This window comes from Podarcis vaucheri, assembly GCF_965113315.1.
Source record: "Podarcis vaucheri genome assembly, chromosome: 5".
Taxonomy (NCBI): Eukaryota; Metazoa; Chordata; class Lepidosauria; order Squamata; family Lacertidae; genus Podarcis; species Podarcis vaucheri.
In genome coordinates this window covers 29,184,081-29,209,101 of record NC_138763.1, presented here as the reverse complement: position 1 = coordinate 29,209,101, position 25,021 = coordinate 29,184,081, and the positions used below count along the sequence as shown (strand labels likewise).

At 41.7% G+C, this 25,021-nt stretch overlaps 1 protein-coding gene across 2 annotated transcripts; it reads right to left on the bottom strand.

Annotated features, from left to right (window-relative positions):
- Positions 1–495: 495 nt before the first annotated feature.
- PCOLCE2 (procollagen C-endopeptidase enhancer 2) lies at positions 496–24,214 on the bottom strand. 2 transcript variants are annotated; one of them, XM_082224482.1, is made up of 9 exons: positions 24,074–24,214; positions 17,200–17,305; positions 12,093–12,348; positions 11,571–11,692; positions 6,500–6,636; positions 4,645–4,796; positions 3,871–3,957; positions 2,252–2,419; positions 496–1,010 (listed from the first exon to the last, which is right to left on the bottom strand). In XM_082224482.1, exons 1-9 carry the CDS (start codon positions 24,163–24,165, stop codon positions 880–882), a joined length of 1,251 nt encoding a protein of 416 aa, XP_082080608.1. In that variant the 5' UTR covers positions 24,166–24,214; the 3' UTR covers positions 496–879. The 2 variants fall into 2 exon arrangements, with proteins under 2 accessions (XP_082080608.1, XP_082080609.1); XM_082224483.1 differs by having other exon boundaries at positions 3,871–3,954; positions 24,074–24,213.
- Between the last annotated feature and the right edge of the window lie 807 nt (positions 24,215–25,021).

Below are 25,021 nucleotides of genomic sequence, written 5' to 3'. Positions count from 1 at the left end.
GCTCAGGTAATAAATTTGTTTCATTTGTATCTTGCCTTTTTCATGGAGCTCAGGACACCATTTTTTCCTCTTGAAGTCCTTGTGAGGTGTGATTGGCTGAGATCATGTCTTGTACAAAGCTACACATGCCCAATTTAATGTCATTTTAAATGGTAGTTAATGAATTGCTTTAAATGCATATTTTGCTCCTCCCCTAGCACATGTTTAAGCAACAAACAGTTGTTTTACTCAGATTAGCAATCCTTATAAGTGAAGAGCAAACCTTGGCTTTAGAATGCAGTTCATTTGGAAGCAAAATAAACTGCCGTGATGTGGGGATCATGGTTTGTTGCTCCTGCTCACACCAGGGGAAAAGTGAAGGAATGGTTTTGAGTCACAGTAAACCTTTAATAATGGTTTGCCACGATGTGCAAACACCTTTGTGCTGTGGACATCATCATATCCAAGTGAATTTGAACCTGGAACTTCCATATCCAATCCCAACACTGAAGCCACTGAGTTTTTAGAAGTGTTTATTAAGTGTAGCTTATACTGCAAAGAAACAGGAAAACTAAGTTAAAATGAATTACTATAAATATTGCACTTCATCACATCAGTCATTTTTTAAAAAAAAATCCTTCTGAGAAAAGTATAAATTAAGAAATTCACGGTAGTGAAAATTTGGTATGGTACAGGCTGGCTGATGTTGCTGAAGGTTTTGAAAGATAAAATTGGCAATCGTGGTATTTTTCTTTTGATTTTTGCAACATCAGTCTATGGGGAAAACAAGGTTGAAAAATTCCGGAAAGTACACTACGTTCCTGGAAAATCTCCCATTTTATTTGCATGAAGAGAGATTCTGGAGGATAGATGACAGGACTCAGCTGCAAAAATTCACATTCAACACTGCTTGTTTTTCAAGATATTCAGGATCTTTTGGTTCTTCGTCTTGAAACTCATTGTAAAACTGCTGGGCAGGATTTTACCTCTGCCATCTTCTTCTACCTGTCCCATAATGACGTAATTTAGACCTGTTGAGAGGGGAAGAGTTTTAAAAAATAGTGGAACAGAATTTCTGGTTCTACAATTTGAAAAATACAGCTATATTATTTCATGCAATTTTTATAGTGTAATCATTGAGTAAACCTGTATAGTAAATTGCCTTCCATAGCTTTTATCATCTCTTAGTTGAATATGTAGATTTCGGAGTGTAATATCTTTTGGTTTCTCCTCTCAGAGAGGGAAACAGATCGGACTTTACTCAGAAATGTAAACACCAGACCAGGGAATTGCCAATGTGATGTCCTCCAAACATTACCGGACCATAGTTTCCACCATCCTTGAACACTGCCATGCTAGATGGGGCTGATGGAAGTTGGATGCAACAAAATCAGGAAGGCACCATACTGAGTATTCCTGGATTAATTAATTTTGAAACTAAACATTGACCTTTAAGGAAGAATAAGTTCAGTTGTGGAAGGTATCCATGGCATAGGGTTGGATGTTTTGGGAATATTAGGATGTATTGAGATGAGATTATGAACATGTCCTTTCACTTTGAGGTGATAAGGAGGCATAAAGCTAACTGTTAAAAAGTTAACAGCAGTGCAATCACTGTTAGATTAAATCTTGTCTAATATTTTTAATCAACAGGCGCTCACTAAAATGTTGGGAAAAAACCGACTTTTATTTAATTTTCATTATGCCCGACTAGCGCCTGCTCTACATTGAGTTTGCTTTTCTACATTGAGTTTGATTGATTTGGATGAAAAGCAGTAAGCCTTCTCTGTTTGCCTACAGGAGAGTCAAATAGTGGTATAATGCAAGTAGATGGTGAACTGGTAAATTGAATCCAAATTTTCACCCTCGATATATTTCAGTTTTAAAGGTGTGTGTATGTCTACTATTATCCTAGATTTGTCTTGGTTTACAGAGGTATGACCTTTATAACAGCAGATTCAGCAACCAATCCTCTCTTCTCATTCAACTCATTTGCACTATTTAACTAATTTTGATTAACTGAAGAGCTTTCAGAGAAGCAATTCTATAAGCAAATTGTTACGGTCTCTGAATTTTCTCAAACATTCATCAGTATGTTAAAAAAACCCTCACCCATCAGTATGTAATATTTGGATAGTTTGCTTTGACATTTTGTTCTATAAAGGATCAATCTGATTCTGAATAAAGTGTCCTGAGAAAGTTATTGAAAATTAAAGAAGTAATTAGGAAATTAGTGTTCGTTGCAAAAAGCAGAATTCTGTTAATTACTTACCTCTTCTGATAAGAGGACACTGTTTACAAACAACAATGATCTTGGCACTCATATTTTTGCCTGCTTGTTGGATCGCTAAATTTCCTTCTTTGTAGACGTTAATAATTGATACTGTTGCATGCAAGCTTCCACCTTTAATGTTGGTTGTGATAATGGATCCAGTTATTACTAGATAAAAGAAATACATAGGATTAATACACTGGAATGTGATTAGAACACAATGAAACAGTTACATGACCACTTCACCTTTATGTGCACAGAAGATAAAAGTCTCAAACAAGTACCGGTATGTCCTTTGGCTATGTGAGTTAGACAAGTGTCCTTTTTTATTGTGAGTTGTTTGTTTGGGACATTGACTGACCACCCAATTAACAAGGCCACCTTGGTGGTTCACAAAATCTTAAAAGGACTGTAATTTGGAGATGCTGTAACATTAACATGAAGTGGAGTCAGTATCTTACACGCAACTTTCTGTCTCCCAACCCCCACTTTGCAGTAGGCTAGGTGCAGTTTGGTGGTGGGTCCAGGGTGGCATAGTGATCTGCATGTTCCTACCAACTTCTGCCACAGTCACAATATGCAGCAAGGCCCTGCTGGGCTACAGAGTTAGAAGAAATAAAAAAATTCCTTCCAGTAGCACCTTAAAGACCAACTAAGTTAGTTCTTAAGCCATTTTTCACCTTCTCACCCCTTGCCTTTTCCTGTAAGACCTATTGTAGTCGTTAAGAGTCGTCAACAGGCTCATCTCAGCTATCTGCCAATCTCCCATTCCCACCACCCTTCTGAGTAATACCCCTCCCCACCTTCACACTATATAGAAGGATCTGGCAACTTCTGTTTCAGTGTATCTGAAGAAGTGTGCATGCACACGAAAGCTCATACCAAGAACTAACTTAGTTGGTCTTTAAGGTGCTACTGGAAGGAATTTTTTTATTTTGACTATGGCAGACCAACACGGCTACCTATCTGTAACTGGAACCAGAGTTAGAAGAGTTTGGGTTGGCCCCTAAGTATTATGCTAGTTGTGTTGGCCTGTTGCATTGAGACAACCACATATAAATGTTGGGTTGTAAGTTGCTTTGGGTTGCCCTGTGCAAGTTAAAGCAACTAACAATTTGAATCAAATATTATCAATCATCACAGTTTTATATCTAAATAGGTAAGGAAAAGATGCACAGGCCTTTACCATAATGAACAACTTTTGCATTGCAGAGAAGGATTTCCAAGAAGTATTATGAAACCAGAATTACAGCAGTACATACAACAAAATTGTCACAGTGAATAAGGAATACAGGCTGTTCCAAGAAGACAACATGCCAGCATCATCACTGAATCAACACTTTCATAGAGCAACAGTTTGCTTTCTGTTTGTTCAGTTTTGTTTAGACTGGAACAGTTTTTTCCCCTGACAAACATCCACACTGTCTTCTCTGTAAAACATCTGAAGGAATATAACTGAGTCATAGACACAGTATAAGAGATGCAAGTACTATGATCTGAAAGAATTTCGTTGTGCACTAATGGTAGTTTACAAATAAGTGGCTCTGACCCTCCCATGAAACTAAGCATACATGCCCAAGTCACTGGTTGAAAGGGAAAAAAATACTTGTTGCTCTTACCGAAGTTACTTGAACAGTAACTGCTCTCAAGAGTTCCGCTCCTTCTGCATTTTTGCTGGCACAGTGCAACTGTAGGCTTCGCCGCTTCTCCAAAGAGGTCGAGAAAGCAGAGTTAGTGAAGTCAGTTCAAGTGTTTCAGAAGTCATTTAAAAGGGACCTTCATTTTTCCTGTGTGTTTACTCTATTAAATACAGAGAGAACTGACATTCCCAAAGCAAAAAGCCCAAATAATCCAGACACACCGTACTTCAAAGAAACCAATATTCTGTACTTGCGCCATGTACTCTTGCTGTTTGCTACAGTTCTAGCTCTAACAGAGTTGTGTGTCAATGATCAAACCTCACATTCGTGGTGGCACAGATGATATTCTGCATATCTAACTCTGAAGCAAACTGCAGTCAAGGAGGAAAAGAGGTCCCGAATCTATTACAATTTTATCAGTCATGCTATGCTCCCAGGTCTTCTAAGTAACCAACCAACCATCAGCCTTCTTTATGCTCATTTTGTTTATGACAATCTACACACAACACTGCAAGTAAGACTGCAGGGCTCATTAAAATCACAATATTCCAGACTAATGTGACATCACTACACACATGAGCATTCAGAATGGAAGGTCCTCTGATTTAATCAAAGCGACCCTTTTCCCCAACCTCTTCTTTACAATAAGATGATTTTTAAAAAATTAAAAAAGGATTAAGGCTGATCCTGAAGCTTCCCTGCCTGTTCCTACCAACACCTTCAATAAAGATTAAACAATGATTTCAGACTTACTTGTGGTGGCAGGGAGGGTTACGGTAGTAGGTGATACGGTTGTAGGTATTTTTTTGGGCCTGAATTTGTAGTGCCCAATAAAGCCGTCAGCAGTTAAACTTAAATCAGACAAGAACTGAATAAGTAACTCATTTCTCTCAGATACAATAGGCCTGAAAGAGAACCATGCATCCTCATGTTAGGAGGGTATTTTGTAGTTGTCATATTATTTCTTGTTGAACTATATGCAGCCAACAGATTTTGTAGAACTACATACCACATAAAGAGACCATATGTGTAAATATCCTTACTAAAATTGAGTGGGAAACCGAGTCTTCCTTTGTTAATCTGATCCCCCCCCCCCACGGAGCATAAAGATTCCTGTTACCAAATATGCAGTTGGATATGTTTTCAGAGTGAAGTAAGTAGCACAAGTCCTTAAGGAACCTTCCCCCCGGTAAATATGTACTTAAGCTCTCAGGAAAATAGTAACGTTCAAATATGTTAAGCAAAAAACAAGCAGATCTAAAATGAAATATTATAATACATCCACTAGTCCACTTGCTGATTTGTACAGTGGTGCCTTGCAAGACGAAAAGAATTCGTTCCGCGAGTCTTTTCGTCTTGCGATGTTTTTCGTCTTGCGAAGCACGGTCCGTCACAACTGCGCCTCTTCAAGCGGCTTTTAAAAAAAAGCGCAAGACGTTTTCGTCTTGTGAAGCAAGCCCATAGGGAAATTTGTCTAGCGAAGCAACGCAAAAACAGAAAACCCTTTCGTCTAGCGAGTTTTTCGTCTTGCGAGGCATTCGTCTTGCGGGGCACCACTGTATATGATTTGTCTTGACTCTCTAGAACATTGGAAATGTTTTGTGCACATGCTGAGTTTAAGGAACAGGAGCAGGTCCTGTAGATTTAAGATTTAAATCAGAAATACTCCCTTGGTAGAACTTCATCAGGTCAATTCTTTATAAATTTGCATCAGTGATTAAGACAAAACTCATAATTTGAGTTTGGAAAATAAATGCATGGGTTTGGAACCCTGAGCCCATTCCTAACTAGCCCCAGGGTCCACAGGAATGGGAAACACGGGAAAACTTGGTTGCCACCTTAATTTGAGCTCTGCAGTGCAAGGAATAAAGGAAGCCCTTCACAAAAGTTGTCCACAATAGATGAAGTGCATGCTAGGTTGGAGGCACATGAGCATCAAGATGCAAATGTGTGCATGCCATCCACCCAATACAATGTCCATCAGCACTGCAATACATAGCTAAGGACCAACCTTCCCATCTGGACTTTTATATGCTGCTTGGATCTGTATGTACAATTATTTTCCCCATGGTACTGAGATTATCTTCATCAGGACTTTCTACTTTTCCCACTAATTGATTTTAAAAAATAATTTCTTTATTAAACGTCACTAAAATACACAAGTATAAAACAGAAAGAAAAATGCTGGCAAAAACCTTGTGCTTTAATGCAATTGCATACATCAATATGGCACAACACACAATAAAAGAAAATCTTTGTATGTTATCTAACTTGCATACTTACTCAAGATTCCTAAAAAAAACTACACTACCATTGTTATTTATTATTAAATTTTACCCCACCCTTCCACACGGAGGAACGTAGGGCGGTAAAACTGGTTGTTAAAATAGCCAGCAAAGCTAGTTAACGTTTGTAATAAAGCTGCAGTTTGTTGTTCCAATTTGCAGCTACAGTAAATTTTAAGGCAATGAAAATCATATAAAAATCTGAGTGATAATGGATGAAAGGACAGCATGGATGGGATTGTACTGAAACAACAACCATGCCTATCCAGTTTTCATCTTTTCATAGAAACAGCAGTTTAAATGAAATAAATACCATTACTTACGCTGGAGGACTGTCTCCGCAGTATTTCCCAATTCTCCTAGCATCATTAATCTCTCCTCCATTAAACACAGCCACATAGTCATATCTGCAGTAGTTATCTCTCTCCACATCAAATTTTTCAAACTTTAACTCTATTAGCTGCAAGGAGGGAAATTAAGAATCTGCTTAATGGCCTACTTCTTTTCACAATGAACCCTAAAACCACAAAGATCCTCAGAGGCCATCCAGTTTGGCACCTTGGATTTAATCAGCATCTCAAAGACTCTTAAAAAGATGATCCTAAAACATTTCATGCAGTACATTAAAGCTGCCGTGACCCTGGGATCAGATTCCCCATCTTCAGTTAGGAGATCAAGGGCTTTGAGTCGGAACACAAATTGCATGCAGGGCACGAGATGAGTCTGCAAGATGAGCCCGTGGAACTGTTGCCCCACCAAACTGAGGACGCCACATTGCTCTCCTAAGGCAAGGGGCTCCATCACAGAAGGCCCAGTCCTATCAGACTCCACCTGATTCTGTCAAAGCAAATGACTGCTGGAGTGAGCTGAGCCCCTTTAACCAGAGGCAGACATAGGGATTGGTGAAACTGCCCTCTAGGCGGGTGGGGTGCAAAAAAGCCCCGCCCAGCTCCGGATGGCCGCGCAGAGCTGCCTGCAGTCCCGGGATCAGCGCACTTCTCCCCATAGCCAGCCCCACAAGCTCGGGGGACAGCGGGGAGGCAGAGCGCGCCTTCCCTCTGTTCCCCGACCTGGTTCTTCCAGCCCCGCACCTGGGGGGGAAAAATAATTTTTTTTCTTTATTCCCCCCCGCCCCAAAAAAACTAGGTGCGTCCTATGGGCCGGATCGTCCTATGGGGCGCAAAATACAGTAATTTCTGTTGTGGCAAAGCAACATCAGAATGCTGCTTTCTGGTAAGCGCAGCCTGGGACCTGAACAAGGCCTGGCATGCGTCATAGAAGTTGCTATTTGTGAATGAATAGGGACGTGCTACAGAGGATTCAGACTAGTGGGTTGAAAACCACATAAGATCAAACTCTGGATAAGTATTTGTAATAAAAGATGAATTTTGGTTTCTAAAAAGAAGGAAACAACAATATTAACAGAAAGCTGCTATGATATTGCCGCTCAAATACTGTTGCATAAATTAAAACAGAAATCCTTGAAGGCAATATCCATATTAAGTGAATTATATGTACAAAGCAAAACAAAATGAAAGTCATGTCCGGCAAGCTAATTGGCATGGCCAGTGGAATGCTTCACGGTTATTAGATGGGTTTTATAATTCTTTTCCAAGGCTGTATATATAAAAATAACTCAACCCTGCTGCTTGTTTAGGAGAATACTGTGTATGGAATTCTAACCCCTCTTAACAACATCTCATGGGATTTTACTTGAACACATTGCCTGGAAGACAAATGCTAATATAATAGCCTGGTCTGGACATAATGCTAAACAATAGGGCGCCTCAGGCTCTTCCTGTCTTCCCTCTTCCTCAAGCACAGCTGCAAGGAGTTCAGAATAATTTGATTCCATTTAAAATCAACTGCTGCTTGCTGGGTTGCCTGAACCTGAACAAACCATGCTTAATCTGTGCTATGCTTAGTAGAAACAAATTTTAATTACTGGTTTGCAAGAAACTTTATTGACCTATTAGTAGAAAAGCAGGTTAACAAAGATGATAACTGGGTGAATGAATAGCTGTAACAGGTGTGTCTATATCGACAGTAAGAACAAAGATGATAACGTGTTTCTCAGAGAGCATAATATGTTGGGTGACAGAACAGCCTACTACAATACCAATAACGTGAATCTCTATTGGTATTTTTCCTGTGTGTTTTTTTATTATTTAGTTCCATGTAATTTGAATCCAAACATTTTATGTATATATAGGCCGTTCTTTTAATTCCTTGCTTTATCATGACTATCTCATGTTGCATCAAGACACCTTGATACTCTGAAACAATGCTTAATTAAGAAATAGAAAGAAAATAGAAGCAGGCATGTGCATGTTAAAAAGTATATTTTGCCAGCTGCACCAAGCAAAAGCATAGTTTGCCCTTCAGATTAAAGCCTTGCTGAAAGGGAACTGTTTGAGGAATAAAAGCCCCCACCCACTTTTTTTTTCAGCTGTTGTTTTTTTATTGTGCATTAGTTGCTCAGTTCTTGTGTGGGACCATCAAGTTAACACTTCTCTTACTGCTGTAAGAGGTATTGCTGTTACGGAAAAAATGAGGCTTTTCATAAAGCCGCACTGCTAGTTTGGTAGTTACTAGTGTGCAAGTGACACGATAGCCACTTCTCCACTGATCCTGGTGGGTTGTTTTTTTTGCACTTGTAAAGTGTTCTTTCAAATTCTTTAGAAAATGCACCCCCCCAAAGGATGAGTAAACTAGTCCTATCTTTTTAAAAAAGTTGATGAATACTACCAGGTGCTGCTCTTTCTGCTGACAACAATGCCATAGCAGTTTGAGAGCCTTACCTTCTCCATTAGTCTTTCCATCCTGTGTGTGCATCTTCTCCAGTTCTGATCTACAATGTCCCAATTACTATTTTTGCTGTAAAAGAGTGAACAGGAGTGTGGCTACCCCTTGTCCTAAGGCAACACCCCATCAACTACAGGGTGCAAGTGCTGAGAGGCATAGCTATAAGCTTACGCTTATGCCATGTTAATAATAAGATGTTTTCCTTCCCTGTGCCTATAATGGAAAGGCAGAACCCTAACTGAACAATAACAGTTCTATAAATCAAAGCAGGCTGGGAGATCTATTTTCTCCTGATTCGTTTAAATATTTGATGCTATTCAGGTGAAATAAAAATGCAGCAAGAGTTTGATAGTGAGCTAACGAGGCATTGATTCATTGGTAGATATTGACCTTCACAAGAAGCATTACTGGAATATACTGAGAATAAGTACATTACTGGAATATACTGAGAATAAGTACATTGCTGGAATATACTGAGAATAAGTACATTGCTGGAATATACTGAGAATAAGTACATGGTTAGATGTTTTAAGCACTTGCAAATACAGTTTCTCACGAATAAGAACCCAAGAGGTGAAGAGTACACTAACGGGATGGTATAATTCAGTAAGAGCTTGAAAAGATTTTCAGGCACGTTTGGCAATAAATGAGAACAATCACAAATGCTTTGTAATTTATCACGTTCAATTAAATCGCTGGCTATCCATAAATTGTTAAATGAGCCATATGTAGCAAGCAAGGAATGTGGATTAAAGATGAATACAGGAAAAGACTAAGCTGATCTACAGCCCCAAGTTCAAGAAAATATTATCCTGATCAATGCAGGGGGTGGGCGAAAATTAAGGATCAGAAGAATATATTTATCTTGGCCAGCTCTTTCATTTGGAGGATTATGGTCATGAGAAGTGGATTAAAAGGCAACTCAAAGTGGCATGGACAAGGGTTCAGAAAGTAGATATGAAAAGCAGCCAACCTACCAAATATGCTTGAAGATAAAGGTATTCAATCACTAAGTGCCTCCTGCCATAATATAGTTATATGGAGCAGAAACCTAGGCAACGACAACAAAAAAGAGAGAAAGCAAAGATTGAGTAGCCTGCCAGTGTGAAAAGGCACGTAGGTAGAACTAATATGGGGTGACCGACAAATGGATATGAAACAAGGCAAAGTGGTTTCAGTCCTAAGAAATGAAATGGTAGCATCCTTAAGATTAAGAAAACGATAGAATGAGCAAATGGATTAGGGAATTAAAACCTGAAAGTGCGAAAAGCAAAGGGAATTGAATGAGTGTGGCAATATTTAGACACCGTGGAGTGTAGCAAGTGCCCCTACTTGGTTCTAGCTAGGCATGCTGAGAAAATATTGAGTCAATCATTTTGAACAGAAAATCCATAATGTTCTTAAACTGAAAATAAAGCATTTGTTATTCACTTTGGTGCTCAGAAATTGTTCATATACACTGCATTTAATGAGAAAATATATTTTATTTCTTGCTGTCTTTTAACCCAACAATCCTTCCTTTCCTACAAAATCTTATCTGAACTAGAGCAAGTCAATGGGAATAAATGTTCACAAAAAACTAGACAAAGGTACACTAGAACAATAAAGGAAACAGGTAAAGCAGGGGCAAATGAACAGTGAGAATATGATTTCTCTTGTCAGGTGCATAGGCAGAATTTATAACTTACCTAAAAAGAGAACAGTTTTCATAAGACGTAGAAATCTGAAAACAAAACCTAACTTTACCCTAGCTGTATTTTGTTTGTGTCTCAGTTACATGTTTGATGAAAGCAGGTCTTATTTACAAGGGCCACACAGCTGCACAACAAATGAAAAATTATCAACAGGATTAAAAGGCTAAATGTATTATCAGAATTTGAACATGTTCCTATGCAGTGGGACTTGCAGTGCAACCTAACAGAAGAAGATAAATGCTCAGAACATCTCCCATGAAATTCACTGTGCTGCCGCTAATACCATTATTTCTCCTGCCACCTGGCAACTCAGCAATCAATATAATACCCAGCTGTTCAGCTCTGCTAATTGGTGAGCAGGGTTTTCTTCAAAGTAGCCATTTTCTGAGCCTAAATCAGAGTGTAAGCCATTTTCTGAGCCTAAATCAGAGTGGAAGTAGCCACTTTCTTCTGATTGCTCTACTACACTTCATGGGTAGGCAAGCTAAGGCCCAGGGGCCGGATCCTGCAGATGGTCTGGGAATCAGCATGTTTTTACATGAGTAGAATGTGTGCTTTTATTTAAAATGCATCTCTGAGTTATTTGTGGGGCACAGGAATTTGTTCATATTTTTTTCCCAAAATATAGTCCAGCCTCCCACAAGGTCTGAGGGACAGTGGACTGGCCTCCTGCTGAAAAAGTTTTGCTGACCCCCGCTCTACTTCATAAGTGCTGTAGGTCTGGTTGTGACTGTGAGCTAAGATGGGGTTGAAAGTCGCTGACAGGAAGCATCTGGAGGAGGTGAATGCTAGAAATTCTTCAGGTGGAATAGAGCTAGAAGGAAAGATGGGAATCAGAGGGCTTTTGCAGATAGGAAAGATGAAAGCAGAGGCCATATGTGTGAACATAGCTCACCTGATTCTTTGGAGCTACAATGTGCCATGAGCAGGAAACCCCGGCTGGATAATCTCGATCAGGCCAATTAGGAGTTTTAAAGGAACCAGGCTTGTCTAGTCGTCCACCACAGTACTGGTCTCCTAAAAATACACAACATAATGCTAGGCCAAAAACCAGAGTTTCATGCGGTGTTTGCCCAACTCTCATACAAAGCACATTATAATCCCAGCCTGCAAGATGTTAAATTTCGGTGAAACACTGAAATCATATCACACAGTGCACTCCTTTCCATATTACTGGGGGGTTTTTTTACTTCAAATTTTATAGAGCAAATGCATTGTTTTATGTATTTCACCTTTTTAGATGGCTAGCAAATGGCTTCCAATTATAGATGAATCCCTTTGGCTTTACAAAGATTCCTTCGTAATGTAAGAAAATAATAAAATACTTTTTTTTATAACCTCCCCCCCGAAGATTCTTACATGAAAGTACAGAGCTCAGTGTATCTATCACCTTAAGCTTCAATAACTTGCAGAATACCTCTTTCATGTGGTTCTGCTGCAGAAAACTTTGCAACAAAGCCATTCCCAGCTGTATTGGCATCTGAAATCATTTGCACCAGCATCTTATTGCTGTTGGCCACAAGAGCACCAGGTTTCAACGTGCCACAGAACCTGCCAAGACGCTGCCCGTTTGCATGGCCGTTGTACACATCCACAAAGTCATATCGGCATAAGTTATCACTTTCCAAGTCCATGAATCTAAAGGAAAGAACCACGACTTTCCCTTCGGGAACCTGTAGAAAGAAAAGAAGCTAAAGATTAACAGTCTGCGGTTTACATGTTGACCTTATGGTGTAACTTTTACTCTCTACATATATTTATATCTTACAAGGATAATATAAAGTCCTTCTCAAACCCCTTTTCTTCTCATATAACATCCCCCAAATGTTTCCCCTTCTGTTTACACAAATAAGACATTCTGCTCCTCTCCTCTTCCCTACCTTCCAAGTCTACAGAGCATTGCCAATTCACCTTCTCTAGTGTGCACTTTGAACAGCATTGTTTGCTTGCATTCCTCCATTGCCCTTGAAAGACTGATTGTGTGGGTTGAAAGATTTCGCCATGTTTCTGCATAAGGCTTGTGTCTTTGCATGGCTCTGTAGGTATGATAGAGATATGCAAGCATCCATGCTTTACTGTTACATACATGGAGATTCCATCCAAGTTAGGTGCTCTATGGTTCAGTATTTACTGAATGTAAAGATGCATAATTGCTTGTGAATGATCCCTGCTTAGTGGGGGGGAAATCACAGCAGCCACGGGGACCCACAAGATAAAGCAATTGCTAATACCTTTGTGCTTCCTTCAAGAGAATAAATCATGCTCAACTATTACCTCTTATCTGGACTACCTATGTCCACAGCATTAACGACTGTGTTAATCTGCTAACTGGGGGTGATTTTGTGTTTCCTAAGTATTTTCAAATAGAGCTGTAGTAAAAGCAAAAGGTTCATGTGTGAAACTGCATGACTGAAATTAAGGAACCAAATGAGTTATTAAACTTCACAGCTGCAACAGAAATAGTAATAAAGCGTTTCCTAAGGAAACCATAAATGTTGTCTTAGAACTCTGAAAACTGCTATCACAATACTATAAATAATAAGTTTTTTGTTGTTTTTTTTGCATGCACAAATCTAAAATGATATGCTGATGAGTGGATGCAGCAGGAAGGCCCCTGCCAAAAAGTTTCAAAAGACATCTGTAGAGCTGATGCAATCCTTTAGATTACATGCATTTATAAAGAACTACCCAGTGGCTCCTGTATTCAGCAGCCATGTGAGATGGTAAGAGAAGGTCCACCACCCAGACTGGATGAGGCATCTGTTGTAACCATGACCCCTTGGCTTCACCACAGTCAGACAGTTGAGGTTTGAGTCATGGGACAATTGTAGCAAGGTAGCCAGACCAATTCTTTTGGGCAATGTTGACTAGATAGATGTCCTCCCCACAACCCCGCATACGCACTGATCCCATTTGATTATTTAACAAATGTAGGTTTTTTGCCAACCTTTCTTGCCAGCCACAGAAGAAGCATATAAAACAGCTGCAGTTTCTCTTTCTCTCTCCCCCACCCTTTCTCTTGGGAACAAATGAACCAATTCCTCCCTTTCCAGGGAAAAGAAGGCTATTTTCCCAACCAAAGCTTCCCAGATTCCCTGACTGTTGTGCATACATAGTTCCTCTCCCCGCTTTATATTCTTGCTCCCTGGTAGTGCACCCACCAGTATACAGCTGCTGCACAGCTGGAAATTGTGGTGCAGCATGATCCTTTGACCGCTGCTTTTGCTCACCCAAGGTGCTGACAACTACCTTCAATGACTAGAAGAGGCTTCTGGGTGGAGGGAAGAGTATAAAGAACCAAAGAATGGAAGAGAGCACACATTCAGAGAATACAAAATTGTGAGAGTGAATTCAAAATCTTAAGCTGCTGGGTTTTTTTAAAGAACTTTTATTTTTAGATCTCTTAGGTTCACGATAAGGGAAACATGTTTTGAGTGAAGCCAATTTGAAAACATGTTTTGAGTGAAGCATGTTTTGAGTGAAGCCAGTTTGAAAACAAATGTATGCATTATACTATGAGGCTTCTAAAAATAAAGTGTTAACCTAAGAATTGTGATAGGTATTGCAGGGATTGGTGGGGTGGGTGGCAGTGGAGGTTCGCATGAACAAATTGGATGTGTAGAGGTCAAAGCACACACTACTAACTTGAGAAAACCTTTTGAGCTATCTCAAACTTTGCTTCCAGTGAATCCCACGGAATGGAAGGGAAATCAAAGGTCATGGATATGACTTAATAAAACCATAAAAGAGATGGGGGGGGGGAGTGAAAGCTCTCTATTTCCAACATGCAGCCCCATTCTCTACCCCACACTGCTTGACTTTTAAAGAAACCTTTATATGTATGAGTGCATATAAACATTTCCCAAGTCTGAAATGTTTTGCAGAAAGCCAGATGCTGTAACTTTTTTATGAATGGGCAACTTGCAAGTGCAGATATTGGCTTGGTTCCAAAAACACTATTACTGAATACGCACAAGGATTTGTTTTTGTGAGTGGGGTACAGCAATGCAGTTTTTGTGGTGATAAATTTCACACAAAAATATTTATTTCTAGTGCTGTCTCAGCAGGAAAAGAAAAAAAATCTATCTATGTGAGCAAACCTCACCCAATGATCACCCAACTAATCTTTTTTTCGGGTGTTGAATTCAGCTAGTCAGGGTCTGATTCTGCTCCCATTTGAGTCATAATGGGGATAATGTCTCAGTTCAATGGGTTAATTTAATGACTTTCATGTTCTGTCTGTGTTCTTGACAGTAATGACTAATTTGCTTCTAATCTGCCCATGCTCTGATGTCTGGAGTAGAGGCAGAGAAATGCCAGTCAGCTTAATATCTTGTTACGCATATATGTCAGCTCTCTTCTTTTACAGGCAACAAAACATCTCTTGCTGCTCATTCACATTTATGAAGTAACTGATTCCTACTCCCAGTTCCTAATCTGCAGCTCCAACTGCATTCACAACTGTAAGTGAACATATGACAGAATCACAGCACTGTCTCTAGATTACTGTTGGTAGCTGCTTTCCCCCACACCTTGTTACGGAGTTCAATGGGCTGTGAGTTTTTCTGGCAACAGAGCTAAAGTTTAACGCTGCTTATTATGACACCACAATAAATTTGGTTCAATGCTAACTCTGCTGGATGCCACTGTATGAAACTCTGCTATGGTGCCCCAACAATAACTGTTAAGCTATAGGGTGTTAAGGTTAAAAACTTTATTGGGGAAGGAAATATTTTTCTATTCTCATCTACAGCCCCATCTATATTATACATTTTAGGGCAGGCAGTACCATGTCACTTTAAATAGTCATGGTTTCTCCCTAAGAATCCTGGGAAATATAGTTTGTTAAAGCTGCCGAGCGTAGTTAGAAGACCCCTCTCCCCTCAGAGAACTACAATTCTCAGAGTTACCTAGGTAAAGGGGTTACTGTTAAACCGCTCTGGGAATGGTAGCTCTCAGAGTGGAACAGGGGTCTCCTAATACCTCTCAGCCCCCTTCACAAAATCTACCCGGACCCTAAGATCATCTTCTGAGGCCCTCCTTCACGTGCCTCCTCCTTGAGAGGCCCAGAGGGTGGCAACACAAGAACAGGGCCTTCTCTGCAGTGGCTCCCCATCTGTGGAATGTTCTCCCCAGGGAAGTTCGCCTGGCGCCTCATTATACACCTTTAGGTGTTCCTTTTAACCAGGCATTTGTTTGATCTGATTTACATCCTATGCCCTTTTAAAATGTGTTTTTTTGTGGGAGAGGGGGGCTATTGGGTTGTTGTTTTTATTTTTATTATGTATTTTGTGCTTCTATATCTTGATTTTATTCTGTGAACTGCCCTGAGACCCCCGGGTATAGGGTGGTATATAAATTCAATTAATAATAATAATAATAATAATAATAATAATAATAATAATAATAATAATATATCAGTAAATACACGTATAATTTTCCATATAATTGCAGAGAAACCATCATCCTTTGCTTTGTGGTATATGGCCACAGATCAACAACAAACCCATTAATATGTACTGTATTTCATAAATTAAAATCCTACCATTTGTTTGTATTTAAAAGGTTATTTTCCCCACTTGGAAGATGCTTCATTCCTTATTCCTCCCATAAAAGAACATTATAAGAAAAATTAACCGAGTACCTCCAGTTAATAGGGAACATTTTTCAAAACAGGTTTCTTGTCACCAACCTTTTAATGGACTTCAGCTACTGAACATATTAAATTATCTATGTAAAAGACTTATGACAGACTCGAATGCTATTTTTATGTCATGTTCCTATATATTGTATGTACTGAGTGTTCTTAGATTACTCATCTTAAATCACTGAGGACCGTCAAGGAGAGGGATTGTGTTAAAACCACTGGTATGTGATGCTTTGTGCTCTATAAATTACTCTATGAGAGATGGTAAGAGTAACAGCTGTAGTAGCACTACAACTCATAGGCTGTGTCATGTCTACAATCCAATGTGCTGAATGACCAACTTCTAAAATTAGAAAAAGATAATAACCAGCTTTTTTACTGTAATGTAATATATTCTCATTCAACTTTGTGAGTAAATCAGTCTCATAAGATTTTCAAAAAAACACTACTAAATCGCTGCTTGCCTACTGCTCTGCAGCAACTATTGGGTTTTGCCTGTCTCCGTTCTTTAGAGACAAAAATGGGATACAAGGAGTGGAGTAAAGTTGTATAGAGCCTGATTCCCCTCCAATTTATCTTACAATCCCTGTATTGGGTGAATTTATTGATTTTCTAGCCTTCCTTTACCACTTGTAAAACTTAAACAGAAGGAGACAAATGACTCCTTCTAGAACTGTTAAATTAGATAGCTTGATCTTGGTTGACCTTAACTACATTAAATAACGAAACCAGATTGTGTCTAGGTTCAAAGGTCTTAAAATTTAAGTGTCAATGTTGCATGTGAGAACTGCAGATTTGAATGCATACTGCATACTTCATAACAAGAGGACTGCATGTTATTCTTTTCAATGTGTTTTGTGACAGTGAAAGTTCTTACTGTGATTTTCCAAGTACATTTGCTGTTTGGAGGGTAGATTCCTGGAAATCCTTCACTGCCAATAAACCCCGATGCTCCGCTTAGAATTCCACCACATTTAAAAGACCTGGAAAACAAAGAAAAGCTTTACTTCTGAGACAGTATTATAAAGGCAGAGTAGAATGGCTGTTATCTAATATGTACTGCTGACACCATTCCTAGAGCATCCGTGTAAAGGAATTAAACTATTTAAAATGTAACACAATACAGCTGCCTAAAATAACTGGCATCTATAGAGTGCAATTCATTACTGATAGGTAATGAAGTCTATGCCATGGGGGTATGTGTGGAGGAACAGAATGAGAGCCAGTGTGGTGTAGTGGTTAAGAGCGGTAGTCTCGTAATCTGGGGAACCGGGTTTGAGTCTCCGCTCCTCCACATGCAGCTGCTGGGTGACCTTGAGCCAGTCATACTTCTTTGAAGTCTCTCAGCCACACTCACCTCACAGAGTGTTTGTTGTGGGGGAGGAAGGGAAAGGAGAATGTTAGCCGCTTTGAGACTCCTTAAAGGGAGTGAAAGGCGGGATATCAAATCCAAACTCCTCCTCCTCTTCTTCTTCTTCTTCTTCTTCTTCTTCTTCTTCTTCTTCTTCTGCATAGGGAGATGCCAAATAGCTGAATTCCAAGGAAAACTTAACTCCCATCTCTATCTTGCTCTTTCATGCACACCACTGCCAAGGTAGTCAGCAGAACTACAGGATGTTGATCAGTTGTCGAGTAGCACTTTGCAGTTGTCTCTGGTGGTAATTTGATGTGTGTATACAGCAGTTCCCCCCCCCCAAAGTATTAAAAATGCTTTACATGCATTAGCTGTGTTCAGACATAGTGCTAGACTATAGTTTAGTAGGAGAATGAGCCTAGCCCCACTCAAGGCTCTCACACTCCCTGTTTTCCCCTCTCCTCCTCTGATATGGCCTCAAGGAGAGGAGACTGGAAGCTCCCACTTCTGTTTTAGATTAAAGGTAAAGGTACCCCTGCCTGTACGGGCCAGTCTTGACAGACTCTAGGGTTGTGCGCCCATCTCACTCAAGAGGCCGGGGGCCAGCGCTGTCCTGGAGACACTTCCGGGTCACATGGCCAGCGTGACAAAGCTGCATCTGGCGAGCCAGAGCCGCACACGGAAACGCCGTTTACCTTCCCGCTAGTAAGCGGTCCCTATTTATCTACTTGCACCTGAGGGTGCTTTCGAACTGCTAGGTTGGCAGGCGCTGGGACCGAACAACGGGAGCGCACCCCGCCGCGGGGATTCGAACCGCCGACCTTTCGATCGGCAAGCCCTAGGCGCTGAGGCTTTTACCCACAGCGCCACCCGCGTCCCATCTGTTTTAGATTAGCTATGGTTAAATTGCTTTGTGAAGAGTAGGTAAAGGTAAAGGGACCCCTGACCATTAGGTCCAGTCATGACTGACTCTGGGGTTGCGGCGCTCATCTCGCTTTATTGGCCGAGGGAGCCGGCGTACAGCTTCCGGGTCATGTGGCCAGCATGGCGAAGCCGCTTCTGGCGAACCAGAGCAGCGCACGGAAACACTGTTTACCTTCCCACCCGCTCCCTATCTATCTACTTACACTTTGACGTGCTTTCGAACTGCTAGGTTGGCAGGAGCAGGGATCAAGCAATGGGAGCTCACCCCGTCGCGGGGATTCAAACCGCCGACCTTCTGATCGGCAAGTCTTAGGCTCTGTGGTTTAACCCACAGTGCCACCCGCGTCACTTTGTGAAGAGTAGCATACTGTTAATATTAATCACGAATTAAATGTGTATGGATAATATATAGCAAGATGAGCGCCGCAACCCCAGAGTCGTCCACGACTGGACCTAACGGTCAGGGGTCCCATTACCTTTAGGGACAGCCAGAAAAGATCTAACATAGAAAGGAGATAAATAGTGGAGAACTATTTAAAGTAGCCAGAGTGAATAATAATGAAACTGGATATTTACGGAAGGTTATAAGATCTGATTCTTGTATAATGAGAAACTGATATATTGGGAATTCAGGACTTAGGTAGGAGAGAGCAAGGGAAATATCTTATAATTGCAGCACTCAATGTGTTTAGGTAACGTGGAACGATGGATAACTGCCCCTGCAGTAGTACTGAGGGGAAAAGACCATTATCCTATGTATTAGAATGAAGAGATGGTACAGACACGACTTTGTAAGATTATCAGGCAGGCAAATGAGACCAAAGTCTTCAAGCAGTAAACAAAAGGCAAAAACCCAACAGACCTCATGCCTGGGTGGAGTAGCAAAAGCAAGGTCACTGGACAAGACTTACCCGTTGACTCATCTCCATCTAGACTAACTTGGAATAGGAGATGGCACAAAAGTGACTGAAAAAATTGAATAATGCCAAATGAAGGAATAACCTAGATTCAGCAATGGACTGACTTCATACTTGCATGGCCTACTTTTCTTTTTTACCAGAAGCCTTGTGGTTCACCTACGTTTTTGAAATTTACAAACCAAGGCTATATACTCAGAATGACTGAACAATTAAGGCATAACTAGCAAGCAGCAATTTAGTAGTAAATAGGTTTTTGAAAATCTTATGAGACTGGTTTACTCACAAAGTTGAATGAGAATATATTACATTTTAAAAAACCAGAGCGGTTTAACAGTAACCCTTTTACCTAGCTCACCCCATCGCGGGGATTCGAACTGCCGACCTTCTGATCGGCAAGCCCTAGACTCTGTGGTTTAGACCACAGGGCCACCCGCGTCCCATCCTACATCTAGATATTACAGGCTTTAAAAAGACAGAAGTTTAGATTCATTCCTATATCACTAGGCTGACCCCAGAATATAACTTACTGGAGCCTCTTTTTGTGTTTCTCGGGCCATGAGGGAATGGACTCATGAGGAATAGGATGAGGACAGACACTTGAAAATTAAATCGTCTACTCAGTCCAGGATTTACATTTACCGTACAGATGGATTTAAAGAAAAAGCATTTGGAGTCTCATGTGTCAAAGGGTGTATCCCTAAGTCTCTGATAAATACTGTAATTTTAGAAGGGCGGACAGTAGTTCTGAGGCCGCTTCTAGGGCTTCCCTATCCCTGTGCAAGATTCAGATAGGTCACTGAACTACTGAGGTGGCAAATTTAATAAAATTTAGCTCTGATGCTCCCCAGAAGTGTTTTTGCACTGGATAGTTCATGAATTCTCGGCCTACTGTTTAAAGCAGAAACAAAGACCAATAAATATGGTGTGGTGCAGGGGACTTCCACTCTAGCATCTCTGCTTTGGGCAACATCTACCATCCAAACAGAAGAGGAGCTGGGCAGACAGAGCTTAAGGCTCCATGTAACTTGTGGAGATTAAGCAGATGAATCGAGCATTCCTTGAAAAAGGCTCATGTGAAGGTGCACCGATTTGATTCTCAGTGGGTTTACTCATCAGCTTGAATATAAAGACTCATGGACCTTCAGAAGCAGTATTATATCACCAGCTCAATTGTTGCCTGCACAATTCAATTGTTGCCTGTCATTATCTTGCAGAAAAGCAATTTGGAATAATAATAGGCTGGGCAATCACTGTCTCACCCTAATAGCAAACTCAGGTAGTGAGTGCCAACAGGATCGGAGCCAAAATGCAGGCTCTGGGAGGTAGAAACAATAAGCTCTGCAGATATACGATAATATTTTAAGAGGAACAACCCCTGCCTCCTCTGCCAACTAAGGAATGAGTATGTTTAGCAGCTATGTAACATTGAGTGCAGTTGGAAAAGGGAAAATGCAGAGAGGAATGAGAGTGGGGGGAATTGAATGAAGTATGCTTTGAAAGGACATGGCTGGCTGGGACCCCAAACAGGAACATCCCTGTGATATACTGCAACACTCTGGCAAGTTCCACTTGTCACTTTTAGAAATCTATTCCCCAAACTGCAGCACTCTGTATAAAATAAATAAATCCTGTACTATCATAACACTTTGGATTCTGCGCACAGAAGGACCTGAGTTGTCTCCTGCTATTACTTCCATCTGCCATACAGATGGAAAGGGAGATCAGGAAAGGATCAGGCCATGTTGAAGGATTCTGCAGGGATTGCGTGCAGTCCACGAAAGCATCCCATTCCTGACAAAAAGGCATCAAGTTGCTGCATTGTAATAAAAGAACCACACTTGGGAGTTCTGCAGATTCTAGGGTCTAGACGGGAGTCCTTCACATAATCACTGACACAAGTTAGATCACTTCAACCATGGTGTTTTGCCTTACAATGGTGTAAGAAAATGACAACACACCACCATGTTTGTAGATAGCATCACTCACTCTAACAGCAAACTCAGGTGGCTTTGACAGAATTGTAGCTAAAACTGGATACCAGAAACAAGAGGGAGATCTCAGCATCATTGGGGGAACCTCCAGGGTTTGCAGATGTTCAAATAATAGTTTCAAAAGCAAAGCTGCCCTTCAAGCACACTCAATGCAAACTTCGGAATGCTGAATGTCAGTTGAAAAAAGAAAAATAGAAAACTGGGGCATAGGATAGAACACAGTATGCATCCTACAGGAGGACGTGGCTACCTAGAACTGTGAAAAACAAGAGCCTTCCTATTAGGGTGGGAGACGCTGCAACATTTTGTTGCATGCCCCATTTGCACATGTCTGTTTTACTCTCTCTCTCTCTCTCTCTCTCTCTCTCTCTCTCTCTGTGTGTGTGTGTGTTTGTGTGTGTTAGGAATAGATTGACAGCTTTGGCTGCCAAATGTATTGTGCAGCAAAACAGATTTGTCTGCAATCTTCACAAATGCACAGGTTTTCATTACAGCTGTGAAGGAAAAAGGTCAGATGAAGAGACCTGTAAACTCATTATTTAATTAACGAGTTGGCCTTTGGCTAATTAAACAATCTATGCCCTTTTAAATCGTGTGTGTGTGTGTGTGTGTGTGTGTGTGTGTGTCTCTAAGGACGTCATATCACTATAATAAATAAAATAAATAATTTTCCTTTTGCTTAGACCAACATATATATATATGGCATATGTAAAACTCCTTACTCCCTATATTTTGCAGTGGCTATCAGTGTGCTGTATATGTTTAAAGCAGAACACTGCATCCTTAAACATGTGGCTGGCATGCTCTGGAGAGCTGTGGCTGTTCATAGCGGTATCTGTCCACTGTGTGTCTCAGGTCTTTGCAGACTTGTGTTTTTTCAAATCCCATTCAGACATCACCATGTTTACTGGGTGACACTGTGGTGAACAAAGTAGCAAACCTGGATGCCATCTAAGTGTAAATCACCTCTAATTCTATGGAACAGAACAGTGGGGCTCTTCTTCAGAAGTTAGTTACTAGTTCCCAGTTCCTTATTTGCACAAAACTTTGAAACATAGCTCAGTCAGAAAACTTGAAAGAAGAACTAAAGCTTATATATCCCTGACCTCTTCCCAAAAAACGGCTTTGGTACACAGCAATATCACATATCTCCAAGACCAGAGACAGCCCCCTACTAGTCCACTGTAATTTTCTCCTCTCAAAACAGTCCTGTTTGTGAATACTTATAAATGCATGGTGATCTCAGAGGACAACAGCCAATAAGGCTGTGCTTAAAATAAGAGGTGCTGCGGTTCCTAGAATCACAGAACTGTAGAGCTGGAAAGGAATTCCAGGGTCATCTAGTCCAACCCCTGCCTTGCAGGAATCTCAACAGACTGCATAGAAACCATGCCTTTCTCATTCGCCTTACTCCCCCTAAGGAATGCACAGGAGGGGCAGTTGGGGTTACTTGGAAATGCATACCCTCCAACATTTCTCGGTTGAAAATAGGGACGTCCCATTCCATAATAATTTTACTATTTATACCCCACATTTCTTACTGGGTTGCCCCAACCACTCTGGGCAGCTTCCAACATATATAAAAACATAATAAAGCATTAAACATTAAAAAAAACCCTTCCCTATACAGGATTGCCTTCCAACGGCTAGGGGGTCGGACAACTCCATACCCTCCAACATTTATCCAATGAAAATAGCGACATCCTAAGGAAAAGCGGGAAATTTCAGGATCAAAACAGAAATAGGGACTGCATCTCTAAATTAGGGACGTCCCTGGAACACAGGGACACTTGGAGGGTCTGGAAATGCAATCTGCACACGCTCAGAAGCACTCCTTTTGGGTCACTTCCTAGCGTTCCTAACTCTGATTAGGAACCTAGAAGATTCCACCTAAACATTAGGAAGAACTTCCTGACAGTAAGAGCTGTTCGACAGTGGAATTTGCTGCCAAGGAGTGTGGTGGAGTCTTCTTCTTTGGAGGTCTTTAAGCAGAGGCTTGACAGCCATATGTCAGGAGTGCTCTGATGGTGTTTCCTGCTTGGCAGGGGGTTGGATTCGATGGCCCTTGTGGTCTCTTCCAACTCTATGATTCTATGATTCTGATGCAAACCAACAAACCCCGGGCGTTCACAAGAGGCCGAGGCAGCGAGACCTCCCATGCTTTGAAAACACACACAGAGAGAGCGCGCGCAAAGCCTGACTTTTGCTCTTGCACGGGGCAGGGCAAGGCGGCAAGAGACCCTCCCCGTCGGCGCAGCACATTTCAAGAAGAACGAACATCAGGAAAGAGCGGGCAAATGAATAAACCTGTGGCAATTTAACCGCCCGGAAAACTCTGCACGCCTCGCGAGGCGCGCGCAGTTACTGGGTGGGCTCGTACGTGGGGATGGATACCGCGCGCGTCGCGTGCTCGCAAGGCGGCGCCAAGAGGAGCAACCAAGCAAGAGGAGGAAGCGGACGGACGGCGGGAGATCCTCTGCCCGTCGGGGGGCTCTTTGCTCGCTCGCTCTCCGGCGCGCGCGCGCGCCTGCACCGACGGGCTGGTGGGCTCGCGGGCTTTACCTGGGTCTTTGCGCCTGCCGGTTGGTGGCGGGCTGCGCGGCCGCGAGCAGCAGGAGTCCCAGGGCCACGGAGCACGAGGCGGCTGCTTTCATGGTGTCCTGCTCGCAGTCGGGGCCGCCGCGTCAGCTCCTGGGCAACGGCGGCGTGGTTGGGGATTGGTTCGGGGGCATGCACTTTTATAAAGCGGCTCGCTGAGGCAGGAGACGGCGCTGCCCCTGGAGGAGTTCCCTCGCCGTGAATATCCCATTTGTTCCTTAAGGCGAGGGGAGGAGAGAATAGCCGCCCCCTTCGGCCTCCTCCCCTTTATGGTGGAGAGAGAGAGAGAGAGAGAGAGAGCTCTTGAGCGGGAATGCTTCACAGTTAAGAAATAAAGAGCCCTCTCTCACACCGGAATTTTACGGTGAGCGGAGGCAGGTCCATTTCAAAGGCAATGACCTAGATTCCTTCCCTTCTCCTCCTCCTCCTCTCAGGAGGTGGTTCCTCACAAAAGTTTAGATACACACGCAACGTGTATTTAGCGTGTGGAAAACGCTGCCATTCGATAGCGTGGAAGGTTACAGAGTTGGGGGGGGAGCACTCCAGATATCACTGGACCACAACTCCCATCACTCATTTGCCATGCTGGCTGGGGTTGGAACTGTAGAGTGGGAAGGGATCACGAGGATTATCTAGTCCTGTGATGCAGGTATATTTCACCCAAAGTGGGTCTCGAACCCACAACCCTGAGATTGAGCGTCTTGTGCTCCAAGGGAGGCCCACACGAACTCCCCCGCTGATTTAGGAGACACCAGTGTGGTGTAGTGGTTAAGAGCGGTAGTCTCGTAATCTGGAGAAACAGGTTCGCGTCTCTGCTCCTCCACATGCAGCTGCTGGGTGACTTTGGGCCAGTCACACTTCTCTGAAGTCTCTCAGCCCCACTCACCTCACAGAGTGTTTGTTGCGGGGAAG

What these genes read in the sequence shown, in the direction of transcription:
- PCOLCE2 (XM_082224482.1), bottom strand. Translation starts at nt 24,165, where the DNA reads ATGAAAGCAGCCGCCTCGTGCTCCGTGGCCCTGGGACTCCTGCTGCTC. An exon ending in AACCCTCCCTGCCACCACAA is followed by an intron (nt 3,958 to 4,644) that starts GTAAGTCTGAAA and finishes ACCTCTTTGGAG; the next exon opens with AAGCGGCGAAGCCTACAGTT. An exon ending in TTACTGTTCAAGTAACTTCG is followed by an intron (nt 2,420 to 3,870) that starts GTAAGAGCAACA and finishes TCTTTTATCTAG; the next exon opens with TAATAACTGGATCCATTATC.